Below are 13,542 nucleotides of genomic sequence, written 5' to 3'. Positions count from 1 at the left end.
AATGCCCCGGTGTCTCTTTTATCTCCCCAATAAATCACACGCTCTGTATCGGATTATTGATTGGACTCTTTTTCTCTCATGCACTTCTCATCCTTTATCTTTCTTCTTCTACTCCTCCGTCCGTCACCAGGATCCCATACTCAGCAGCATCTCCCCCCAAAGAGGGCCCAAGGCCGGGGGGTCCTCTCTCACCATCAGAGGCCGCAGACTGAGGACCGGACACCCCAGTGAGGTCAGCGTCCTCATCGGAGGAGTGCCATGTATAGTGTAAGTGATCTTTTTTTTTTTTTACATTGAGAGTTATTAAATAAATGTTTTATATCATGTATTTTTTTTATTGTGTTTTGTGTTTTATTTTATTATTTTTATTATTATTATTATTTTATTATTATTATTTTTTTATTTTTTTTATTGTATTTTATTTTTTTTATTTTTATTTTATTTATTTATTTTTTTGTATTATTTATCGCATTTTTTTTACTTTTTTTTTTCTCAATTTTCAATTCCAATTTTGTCATTATTATTTATTCATTGCACTGCATTTACACTCTAAAGTCATGGAAAAAAAGATTAGACCATTTTCTTCAATTTCTTGTTCATTTTAATGCCTGATACAACAGAAGTTGTTACCAAAATTATTCCCAAAAAATTATTACAAAATTAGTAATGTAGAGTATACTTAGCAGATTTTTATGATTTATACAGAATTAAATGGAAGTAAAAAAAATAAAAATACTAACAGTAACATCAATATAGTAACAAAAACGGATGTTGTGTAGCATCATTTCAATAATAATTCCATAATTCCAATTTTTTTCATCAATATTTTGTCATTATTATTTATTCATTGCACTGCATTTACACTCTACAGTCATGGAAAAAAAAGATTAGACCACTCTTGTTTTCTTCAATTTCTTGTTCATTTTAATGCCTGGTACAACTAAATGTACTAAGTTGTTACCAAAATTATTCCAAAAATGTGTACAAAATTAGTAATGTAGAGTATACTTAGCAGATTTTTATGATTTGCACAGAAAAAAAATAAAAAATAAAATAAAAATACTAACAGTAACAAAAATGGATGTTGTGTTGCATAATTTAAAGTAGAAATACACAGCCATGGAAAAAGTTCTTAGACCATTGTTTTCTTCAATTTCTTGTTCATTTTAATGCCTTTTTCTTGAGAATTATTTTGTTGATTATAAAGAAAACCATGGAAATGTCTAGATATCAGCTCTTAAATTAAACGCTTATCAGCTATTTTTGTTGTTATCATTATATTTGTTAAAAACATATGTACCTTTAGTTGTAACAGGCATCAAAATGAACAAGAAATTGAAGAAAACAGTGGTCTAATCATTTTTCCATGACTGTAGAGTGTAAATGCATTGCAATGACAAAATATTGATGAAAAAAATTGGAATTATGGAATTATTATTGAAATTATGCAACACAAAATCCGTTTTTGTTACTTTATTGATGTTACTGTTAGTATTTTTATTTTTGTTACTTCAATTTAATTCTGTACAAATCATAAAAATCTGCTAAGTATACTCTACAATACTGATTTTGTACATTTTGGAATAAATATGATAATAAACAAATAACAGCTAACTTCTATTTCTTGTGACAGACTGGTATATGAGTAGAAAGTGAGTAAAATAGTTAAAGATGTGTGTGTGTGTTCAGGTTAAACATCCAGGAGGATCAGATCAGCTGTCTGACCAGAGGCAGCAACCGGACAGGAGAACACGGCATCACTGTGCGGTTTGGTGGCACAGAGCGCCACCTGCAGGGTTTGGTCTATCATTACACCCCCAACCCCAACATCTCAATGGCTGCTCCCTCAAAAAGCTTCCTCAGGTGATTATCAGCCTCACTAGACCAGTAGTTCTCAACCTTTTTGAGTCGCGTCCCCCAATTTAACATGCATGTTGTCTGCAACCCCTGCTCACTGAACACAATCTCACACACACAGTTCAGATCACCCAAAAAAGACACAAAATGACCAAAAGAGACACAAAATGACAAGAAAAGTCAGCTTTGTCTCCACTGTGTTAAAGTGTTAATGTGTTTTAGTCTTTTTTGAACATTTAATTAACAATTAATCTTTTTTTGGTCATTTTGTGGGTTTTTTTTAGTAATTTTGTGGCGTTTTTTTGGTCATTTTGTGTCTTTTTTTTTGTCATTTTGTGTCTTTTTTGGCCATTTTGTGTCTTTTTTTGGTCATTTTGTGTCTTTGTTTTTGGGCCATTTTGTGTCTTTTTTTGACCATTTCTGTGGTCAATTTTGTGTCTTTTCTGACAAATCCCAAAGTATCAAGTTGTTACTTTCCAAGGAGTCTCTGGCTTGAAGCTGACTGTTACACACTCAGGAGTTCAGAATGGACCTTTAAACTGATAGCAAAGGACTTAGATTAAAAGTAACAATAAAATATAAAAAATGTGTAAATGCACAGACAGAGAGATGTTTTAGTTGTTGTCTGCTTCATTATTTGTCCAAAATTCCTCGTATCAACTGAGTTTGTATGATCTGAACTGTGTGTGAGAGATTGTGTTCAGTGAGACAACATGCATGTTAAATTGGGGGTCGCCACTCTAAAAGGTTGAGAACTACTGTTCTAATGTATAGGTAGCATAACATTACATGTGTAGTCTTAATAAATACTCTGCTGAAATTGAAGGTTTGTGGTAAATCCATCATTTATTACAGGTTTACCAAAACCCCTCCTTGTTTGTTTAGTCTTAACATGAAATAATCCATTATTTCCTTTTTTTTCTCTCTACTTTCCACTGCAGTGGAGGCCGAATCATCAGAGTTTCTGGTCAGAACCTGGACGTGGTCCAAGAGCCTAAAATGAGGGTCACCCTCAGTCCTCCTGATACTCTCCCTCCCCGGAGGAGAAGGAGCATCGGAAGGAGGAAAGAAGGAGGCCGGCACCGTAGACAGGAGCAGCAGGGTCCCCTGAGGAGGTGGAGGAGGATCGTCCCGGAGGCAGACTGCCCCGTGGGGACACTCTGTCACGTCAAACAGGTAAGAAATGTCCTCATATTCTAACTACGGGCTTTTTATGGTGTCCTTAACTCTCCTGTGGTCCTGGGTGGTCCTTTTTTTTTTTTTCCAACTTCTCTTTTTTTTTTTTTTTTTTCTTTCGTTCACATACAAAAATAAAGTAGATACATGTTGATTTATGCTTCAAATCAACACGAAAGAACAGAATGATAGTAGAAAAATAAAAGCAATAAATAAATCTTAATTATTTCCTACCATGGGTGCATAGTCGACGAGAGGACTAACAAGGGATAAACCTGTAAAGCAATAACAGCATATACACTCAACTTTCAACATATTAGAGTCAAACTGAAAATACTTGACACTCTGCTGCTCGTTCATTTTATTTAATCTGTGTACCTGCATGTGATCGATACAGGCTAGCGTTAGCATCTGGACATCTTATGTTCAGCGTTAATAAGAAAGTAATCAGGTCTATAGCGAACTAGAGCAGCAGCACTAATGTGTTGTACCAGTCGTGTCTGGATGCCAATTGTTGGGAAATGCATAGAGGAAACCTTTAAAATTGAATTTTCTGACTCCAACACAAAATCTTCATCTATTTCTCTGCTTCAATTGTTTAATGGGGAATGATGAGCAGGAGACGTCCCAGTTCTCATTTTAACTTCATTTTATTACAATATGTCAAGAAATGTGCAGTTACAGAGTCTCTGGGTTCAATATACACGTCCCTGACATCACATTAGGCTACTTTCCCTTGAACCCTTTTTTATATCCTAACAGAGGTTTAATAAGAATGGAGGTAGAACTCTCCGTTGATTTGTCAGTTTATTTCATACATGGACACGTCATGTCACCAAGCAGAGAAGACAGTTATCTTTCTGCTCAGCACATCATGTCTGTGACCTGACCTGTTAACAAAACTTTCAAAACATAAACTCCTGCCTTGATGTGACGTGCAGAGATATTACTGGATACACAGATTTTGCAACAAAACAATAAAACATAAAATATATCCTTTTGTGATTATAGAATCTTACTCTAAATAGAGCAGAGGAAGTTTAAGCAGATACAGTAAATTTATTTAGTTTAATCATAGTTTAAAAACAATATTAGCACATGATCATTGTATCAAAGCATCTTGCATGATTAATCTATAAATGCACAGAGAGAGGTTACATACACAGTTAATGAATTATGCACACATAGATGGTGACCTACGTCAATCAGATGGTGACCCCCATCCACAGAGACAGAATAACAGATTATTCTAACACAATGTAGGCTCACAAAGCCAGGAGCAACATTTGCAGACGCGATGTAGTCCGCCATTGTTGTTATTATGCATGTCGACGCTAGTATTTCTGGGAAATCTGAGATTTTTTTTTTTTTTTTTTTTTTTCCAAACTTTATTGCACAATACTATAATTACAAGTTCAATCAAGAATCTCCACTATGCATTCCCCCAAAAAATACAAAGAACAAAAACAAAAACAAAATTCTGCAAGGCAAAGAGTTAAATAAACAACAAAACTATCATCTCAGTAAGTCAAGTGGACACAGACACAAACACCAATAGAGATATAAAAGTATAAAAATAAACTATGACATTGGAAAATAAAATGAATAATAAATACAGGCAACAATACAGACAGATCCTCTTCAGCGCTGAGACAACCCCTCTCACCACACCACTCACATTCCGACCCCATGAAAAGGTGCCCAAAGACACATCATCACGTCATTTAAGACCTTGACACTTCATCCAGCCAATCATCAAAAAAACTAACTAAATCATTGCAAAGTTTTTGTATTGGTCCATATTTGAAATCGGAGATGTATACAGACGTATACAGTCAGGATGTTTACATGACATTTGAAAAAACAAATTATTGCCTGAATCTGACTATAACTGGACAACTGAAGTGCATGTAAATGTGTTAGTTCGACTAGTGTTGGACCCAGATAATGTGATTGGAATCGGATTTTCGCCAGCATGTATGACAAGACAACACATGCTCCACCCCCCGCGCTGGAGTATGACCCCTGAACTAAAACATCCAAGAAAGCCGGTCAGACAGCCTACTGTTGTAGCCCTCCAACAGCATCTAGCAGTCTAGTCTGCCCCTCAAAATCACCATGACTACCAGGGATAGTGTGCACCTTATCTGCACAATGAGTAACGTGTATATTACGTACGAAATAAACAGAGCTATATGATATTTATCATGACGGAATAGGTCAACTGGAAAGGGGGCTGGGCGATATGGACGTCATATCCCGATATATATCCCGATATTTTTATCCCCAAGTAGTTTTATTGTAATCGTTTATTTAAGTGAACATAAATACTGTATAGCAACAGGAGTACCTTTTTTTTGTTTTCAAATCAAAGCTCCATAAAGTGCACATTTGAATAAAAAATATCTAAAATTGAAAACAGCCTATGAAATAAAATAGGCCAATCTTTTTCTGAAATAAATATATTTATATGAGAAAAGAATAACGAACATTACAAAATAACTAAATATGACAAACCCCAGTAAGGGCAGCATTTATATATCAAGAAAGATTTTTTTAACTATATCAACATATGGTCTAATTCCATATCACATTTAACAGCCCTAGGCCGTATTAACCCACTGAAACATCGCATATCTCCACCCAGTGTTGAGGAGGAGGACACGTTCCCGTCAGTTATTCGTTTTTCTCAGTTTCTTGTAAACTGGGACAAGGACAGAAGTCCTGTTAGACGCCAAAATCAAATTTTAAGCATAGCTTGATTAAACTGTGCATGTAAACACACTGAGTGACAGAATAATGTGGCTCTATCCTGTGGAAAATCAAACAGGTTCTGAGAAGGTTCGCAAGTTGAACCAACTGTGAACCAAAACTAGAACTAGAACTAGGTTCATGTTTGTTGAAAAGGATATATGTGGGTCTCTAATTCTTAAATCATGTTGAGGGTGATCATGATTGCCTTTTTTTTTTTTTTTTTTTTTAAACTTAAATTTTTATTGAAAATTTTCAGCTACACATACATAAGTATACATATAGATCCATATATTACATCCTATGGGTAAAGTAGTAGAAAAAAAACAGATAGAACTGAAAAGAGAACAACAAAAAGAAAAAAAGTACAACAGTCATGGTTACATGCGTCCATTATTAAATTACACTGTTTACAGATATAAGAGAAAAGAATATGAATAAGATACATTTCAATTGTTCAAAACTGTGTCCCATCACGTCCACTTCTCCCATTTAGTCAAAAAGACATTTTCCTTCATTCTAAGTCTGTATGTCATTCTTTCCATGTTATGGATTTCTCTAATGATTTCTAACCATTCATTCACAGCTGGTGGCTCGACCTATACCTATACCATCTTCTTGTTATTGTTTTTTTACATGTGACCAGTAGTATTTTTATTAAATCATTATTGCCTTTTACACACTGGAGTCTCTCTCATGTTCCTTCCTTGTCCCTCCAGTACAAGTCTCGCTGCACAGTGAACAGCTCCTCCCTCATCTTGTGTCCCACTCCGGCGGTCGGTCCAGAGGCCAGGAGGGCTAGGGTCAAAGTTCATTTCCTGTTGGACAGCCTCCACTTTGACTTCAGCAGCGTGGGGAATGCAGCCTTCAGCTACGAGCCCAACCCGCAGCTCTACTCACTGAACCAGAACGACCCGAGCAAACCCTACCACCACAAACCTGGAAGCATCATCTCTGTGGAGGTGAGTCTAGACCAGACCTGGGCGTTGGCCGGCCCACATGAGGTTACCCAGAAATGAGAAGTCAATACAACCGCGGTGCTTTTATTTTGAAGGCGGTTTACATTCCTGGCTGAATGACGGTCGAGATTTATTTAAAATCGACATTCCTTGGTCACCTTGTGAATCCACCGTAAGAGCTACGAGGTGGAAAACAATAACAAACATTAGCATTAGCACTTGAGCAAACAGGAACTTTTACTATACAGTCCCTGACAAAAGTCTTGTCGCTTGGGTACAAGTTGACCTCAAGTGCCCCTCAAATATATTTCTAATCATTTTTTTTTTACAACAAATGAAAACTCTTATTTCTTTGTTGTGAAATGCGGGAAATCGGTGAAATTCGGTCATTAGCGAAAGCCAGCAGCTAACTGATGCTAGCAGCTAACTGATGCTAGCGGCTAACTGATGCTAGCGGCTAACTGATGCTAGTGGCGCTGCTTGTTACAGCTACAAGAGTAGCCATTAGCGTATCAATGCTAACTCAAAATTGTGGTCGCAACATTAGCTGACATTTCATAGCGGCGTCACAGTCGTGCCAATTCAGCACATTGCAGAAGTTAGCAGAAGTAAGGATTGAAAGTTATTATAATGTAAAATTGTAAGTTCAAAAATCTGAATTCAGAGTTGAGCAAACTCAAAAACAAAACTTAAAATATTTAGTTTAATTGTCCAACTTAAAATTTTATCAAAGTTTGTTGCCTTGAAATTTTGGGTTCACCCAACTTTTCTTTTTTTGCAGTGTACTGGAAATGGACTGTTCATCATATTCTAATATATTGAGACGATCCTGAACATGCTTTTCCTGATAACATATCTGAATGAGACATAGTTCCTACATACTTCAGGTTGCGTTGTGCTTCATGTCATTTCATGTGTCTCCCCTGCAGGGAGAGAATCTGGATCTAGCCATCCACAAACACGAGGTGGAGGCTCGGATAGGGGCGGGGGTGTGTTCGGTCAAGACCCTGACCCACAACCACCTCTACTGTGAACCGCCGACTCAGCAGCCCTCAGTCACAGCCAGCAAGAAACAGGACGGCATGGACAGCCTGCCGGAGTTCACCGTGAGTTATAGTTACTGTCAACCAAGGTTATAATACAGGGGTGTCAAACTCTGGCCCACGGGCCAAATTTGGCCGGCAGTGTAATTTTATTTGGCCCGCGAGGCAATACCAAATTATTATCTTATTATTGTACTATAAAAGCTGACCCGCCGGTATTATACGGCGCATTTACCGCTAATACTACAAATCCCACAATGCCCTGCTGTTGTTTTGGCGCATCAATCAGGACAGGACCCAGAAACACTCCTCTGTGACAGTCGTCATAGCAACCTCAAGCTAGATCTGTCTCCGAGCTACCCCTTCCCAAAAATGGCGAAAAGAAAGGCAGAATTTATTAACCTGTTGAAAAAGTTTATTTTGATATTTAAATCAGAAGGATGCAAATAGAAAAGAGGCATACGATTTTTATTGAATTTTATTTAATAAATGAATGACAATGATGTGTTTTTTATTTGAAATTTGATTTTGCATATCTGCACTATTTAGTTATATATTGTATGTTTATAAGCGTTGCTGGTTCCATATTTAATGTTAAAGCAAAACATGTTTGGTATATATTAAAAGGTTTATTTGTTCAATGTTGGCCCGCGGTTTTATTCAAGTTTTAAATTTTGGCCCATTGTGTATTTGAGTTTGACACCCCTGTTATAATAGTTCACGAAAACAAACGAAATAACGAAAACTAGAATTGAAAAAACATTTCCCTTAACTGAAATAAAAATAAAAATGAGAGTTTTTGAAAAAACGATAACTAACTGAAGCTGTATTTTTAAACTAACTAAAAGTATAGTGAAAATGTCCTTCGTTTTCGTCTTTGTCAACTTTTTTCTTACATAAACCTTTTTGGTTGATATGAAATCTATTTCATCTATCTGGTTTTATGACTTAACCCTTAATAGGGCACTCATTGAAAAACTTGCAAATTCCAAATTTCAACCGTAGAGAACACTGGAGGATATTACATACGGCCAGAATGTGTAAAAAAAAACATACAGGTCATATTTTGAGAAAAAGTTTACTAGATTAAAGTGACAAATCTACGAGAAAAAAATGTGCAGATTTATGAGATTAAAAGTGTTTTTTCTCGTAAATCTGCAAATTTTTTTGCAACTTTAATCTAGTAAATTTGCAACTTTTTTCTCGAAATATTAGGAATCCATGTGGTTCTGCCACCTCACAGAGAGACATGGGGACCCATGTCTCTCTGTGAGGGCCCATTTTGATATCCACTGAAGTTACCAAGTATAGTTCTTTGCCCAATAAAGGGTTAATAAACTTATTGGGGCTGAGATGGATCAGACAAAGGAAACAAAGGAAACATTTTTTTTGACTTTTTTGAATCTGACACCCAACAAATACCCCATTACAAAAATACCTAAAACTAATAAAAACTAAACTAAAACCAAGCATTTTCCAAAAAATTAAAACTAGCAAACTCACTCTAAAAACTCATTAAAACTAAGTGAATTTGAAAACAAAAAATCACAACTACTGAACAATCCAAACCTATTAAAACCTTGCTGCCGGGGACTCTGTTCAGGTTAAATTAATCATTATATCTCATATCAATCATAGTGGGAGATTTTTTTTTCCTTTTTTTTTTTTTTTTTCTTTTTAAACCCGGACCCTTCACAAAAAATAAAAATGTCAGTATTGTTCCCTATTAACTGACATTGTTTGTGGACTTTTTAACGTTCGATTTTTCCTCCTTTACTGCAGTAGTTGTAATGTATGATATGCTGCTACTGTCCCCCATCTCCTGCCTTATAGGGACCACAATGGAAATAAGTCTTAGGGCTTTATTGTGTCTTCCCTGACTATTTTTATCTATTTATATAACGCAGTAGTTCTCAACCTTTTTGAGTCGCGACCCCCAATTTAACATGCATGTTGTCCATGACCCCCACTCACTGAACAGAATCTCACACGCACAGTTCAGATCACCCAAAAAAGAAACAAAATGACCAAAAAAAGGAAACAAAATGACCAAAAAAAGGAAACAAAATGACCAAAAAAGACACAAATTGACCACAAAATGATCAGGAAAAGACACAAAATTACCAAAAAAGGAAACAAAATGACCAGAAACGACACAAATTGACCACAAAATGATCAAAAAAGACACAAAATGACCAAAAAAAAGACACAAAATGACCCAAAAAAGAAACAAAATTACCAAAAGACACAAATTGACCACAAAATGATCAGGAAAAGACACAAAATTACCAAAAAAAAGGAAACAAAATGATCAGAAAAAGACACAAAATGGCCTAAAAAGACACAAAATTACCAAAAAAGACACCAAATGACTAAAAAAAGACACAAAATGACTAAAAAAAAGACACAAAATTACCAAAAAAGATACAAAATGACCAAAAAAAGACACAAAATGACCAAAAAGGAAACAAAATGACCAAAAAAGACACAAAATGACTAAAAAAAGACACAAAATGACCAATAAAGGAAACAAAATGACCAAAAAAGACACAAAATTACCATAAAAAGACACAAAATGTCAAAAAAAGACACAAAATGGCCCAAAAAAGAAATTAAAATGACCAGAAAAGACACAAAATGACCAAAAAAAGACATTAAGTGACCAAAAAGCCTAAAACACATGAACACTTTAACACAGTGGAGACAGAGCTGACTTCCAGAATGATTTGGCGACCCCCAGAAATCATCTCGCGACCCCAATTGGGGTCCCGACCCCAAGGTTGAGAATAGCTGCTTTACTGTGTGAAAAGTCTATTTTTGTTGTTCCCAGGTGAGAATGGGGAACCTGAACTTCTCTCTGGGCAGAGTGCAGTACGACAGCCAGGCCCAGTCTACCTTTCCTCTGGAGGCTCAGGTGGGAGTCGGGGTGGGAGCCTCCATAGTGGCTCTCATTGTGCTCATCATAGTCCTCATATACAGGTACACTCAGACAGCACTCTGACACTATATCATTATCAATCTTACATGCTATCTTTTTCTTTACCCTCCTTATTCTTCTTAACATACAGGTACATCTCAAAACATTAGAATATCATGAAAAAGTTCAATATTTTTTGTCAATCATTTCATAAAGTGAAACTCATACATTATATAGATTCATTACACATAGAGTGAAATATTTCAAGCCTGTTTTTCTTGTAATTTTGATGATTCTGGATTAGAGATAATGAACACACAAAACTCAGTGTCTCAGAAAATTAGAATATAGTGGAAAAAGTTCAATTTTGGAGTCCACAAATGGTATTTTGTGTCTCTTTTGGTAAATGTATGTCTTTTTTTGGTCATGTTTTTTCTTTTTTGGTCATTTTATTTATTTTTTGGTCATTTTATGTAATTTTTGGTCATTTTTGTGTCTTTTTGGTCATTTTTGTGTCTTTTGGGTCATTTTTACATCTATTTTTGGTCATTTTTGTTTCATTTTTGGTCATTTTGTTTCCTATTTGGTCATTTTGTGTATTTTTTAGTCATTTTACATCTATTTTTGGTCATTTTGTGTATTTTTTAGTCATTTTTACATGTATTTTTGGTCATTATGTGTCTTTTTTTACACAGGCACATCTAAAAAAACAGAATATCATGAAAAAATTCAATATTTTTGGTCAATTATTTCATAACGTGAAGCAACAGCAGCAGAGGACATGGCCCCAAACCACCACTGACCCAGGACCAGCACATTACACTCACCAGCAATATTCTACTTTTATACTGACACACTGAGTTTTGTGTTTTCATTATCTCTGTATGAGTTTCACTTTATGAAATGATTGACAAAAAATATTGAACTTTTTCTTGATATTCTAATTTTTTTTAGATGTGCCTGTGTAAAAAAAGACCAAAAATAGATGTAAAAATGACTATAAAAGGCACAAAATGACCAAAAAGAAAACAAAAATGACCAAGAAAGACATAAAATTACCAAAAGAGACACAACATAACAGAGAAAATACATAAAATTACCAAAAAGACACAAAATGACCAAAAATAGATGCAAAAATACCAACTGTGCACTCCAAAATTGAACTTTTTCACAATATTCTAATTTTCTGAGACACTGAGTTTTGTGTTTTCATTATCTCTAAGCCAGAATCATCAAAATTACAAGAAATACAGGCTTGAAATATTTCACTATATGTGTAATGAATCTCTATAATATACAAGTTCACTTTCTGAAACGATTGACAAAAATATTGAACTTTTTCACTATATTCTTATTTTTTGAAATGTACCTGTACATGCTATCTTAATTCTTTACCCGCCTTATTCTTCTTAACCTAAATGCACTTTCTTTATCTTTATGTGATCAGACCTCTTGAAAAAGATTCAATGATCTCAGAGGGGTTTCTGTATAAATGTCTGTTTGTAGGAGGAAGAGCAAACAGGCCATGAGGGACTACAAGAAGGTGCAAATCCAGCTGGAGAACCTGGAGACCAGCGTGAGAGACCGCTGTAAGAAGGAGTTCACAGGTACGATCTAATGTTTCTGTTACAAACTCCTAGAAAATAACAGTGTTGTTTTTGTTCAATTTTAGGAGTACACGCTGCAAAAAAAGTGTGTCAAAAAACTGATAAAAACAGTAAATCTGAGGGAAATGATCTTGTTGCATGAACAGATAATTTCACTTGACAAGATTTCTTAAATTAAGATTATTAAATCTAGAAATAAGCATGTTGAACACTTAAAATAATAAATTTACTCTTAAAACAAGATAAATTAAAGCTGAAAGCAGTGATGAACTGGCCCGAGCAGAGTGACCTGCTAATTATTTGAATCTTATATAAAAGGGTCAGAGCAAGGATATAGTGGAGGCTCAGTGTCTTTTTTATGTATATATATGTATGCAAAATACCAACTGGAACATTTAAAAGTGATATTGATTGAATATTTATCTCGGCCTTAAAAAAAACACACAAATAATGCTTAATTTCACCTTAAAAGTTGGTATTTTGCATATATATAAATATACATGAAAAAAGACACTGAGCCTCCACTATATCCTTGCTCTGACCCTAGACTATAGATCTAGAAACTTAATTTCCTCATCTTTGATTGCCTACTTACAAAAAAAAGAAAATGGTCCAACGACTGAGCAAGATGGGCAATTTGGCCGCCATATTGATATGCAAATGAGAAGGTCAAAAACTCAAAATTTCACTTGGGAACCATTTTTTTTGGATTCAGCACCCTTGAAATAAGTAAAGTAGGCCGGTTCCTGACTTGTACCCATAAATGCTCCTCACTTTCACTTTTTGGACAATTCCGTCTAGACTATGTTATCTTCATTCTCTCTCCTCCCTCAGACCTGATGACAGAGATGATGGACATGTCCAGTGACTTGGTGGGATCAGGGATTCCCTTCCTGGATTACAGGGCGTACGCCGAGCGCATTTTCTTCCCCGGCCACCAGGAGTCGCCACTGAGACGAGATCTGGACGTCCCTGAGAGTCGGAGGCAGACTGTGGAGCAGGGCCTGGTCCAGCTGTCCAATCTGCTCAACAGTAAACTCTTTCTCACCAAGGTCAGCATGAAAAATCCTTCTGAGTTTTATTTTATTTAATTGGATCAGGTGGTTGATTAACAGTTTTGTTTTGGGGATGCACAGAAGAGTTGTTGACATTTCATTTCATTTTATTAATTCTTCTTTTCAAAACCCAAAAATAAACAACAACATAAACTACAACATCGTGGGCTAGTATAT

General features: G+C 35.5%; 1 protein-coding gene across 1 annotated transcript in view; it reads left to right on the top strand.

Moving 5' to 3' along the window:
- plxnb1a (plexin b1a) overlaps nucleotides 1-13,542 on the top strand; it is a 142,913-nt gene that overhangs the window by 100,357 nt on the left and 29,014 nt on the right. Inside the window, exons 18-25 of the mRNA XM_059333327.1 lie at nucleotides 131-267; nucleotides 1,690-1,863; nucleotides 2,799-3,033; nucleotides 6,504-6,746; nucleotides 7,673-7,849; nucleotides 10,617-10,765; nucleotides 12,210-12,310; nucleotides 13,145-13,362. Of these exons, the coding sequence (XP_059189310.1) occupies nucleotides 131-267; nucleotides 1,690-1,863; nucleotides 2,799-3,033; nucleotides 6,504-6,746; nucleotides 7,673-7,849; nucleotides 10,617-10,765; nucleotides 12,210-12,310; nucleotides 13,145-13,362 (1,434 nt within the window). The remainder of the gene's footprint in view (nucleotides 1-130; nucleotides 268-1,689; nucleotides 1,864-2,798; nucleotides 3,034-6,503; nucleotides 6,747-7,672; nucleotides 7,850-10,616; nucleotides 10,766-12,209; nucleotides 12,311-13,144; nucleotides 13,363-13,542) is intronic.

This window comes from Centropristis striata, chromosome 5, assembly GCF_030273125.1.
Source record: "Centropristis striata isolate RG_2023a ecotype Rhode Island chromosome 5, C.striata_1.0, whole genome shotgun sequence".
NCBI lineage: Eukaryota > Metazoa > Chordata > Actinopteri > Perciformes > Serranidae > Centropristis > Centropristis striata.
The sequence above is the reverse complement of the archived record's forward strand: the minus strand, read 5'-3'. Positions and strand labels throughout refer to the sequence as shown.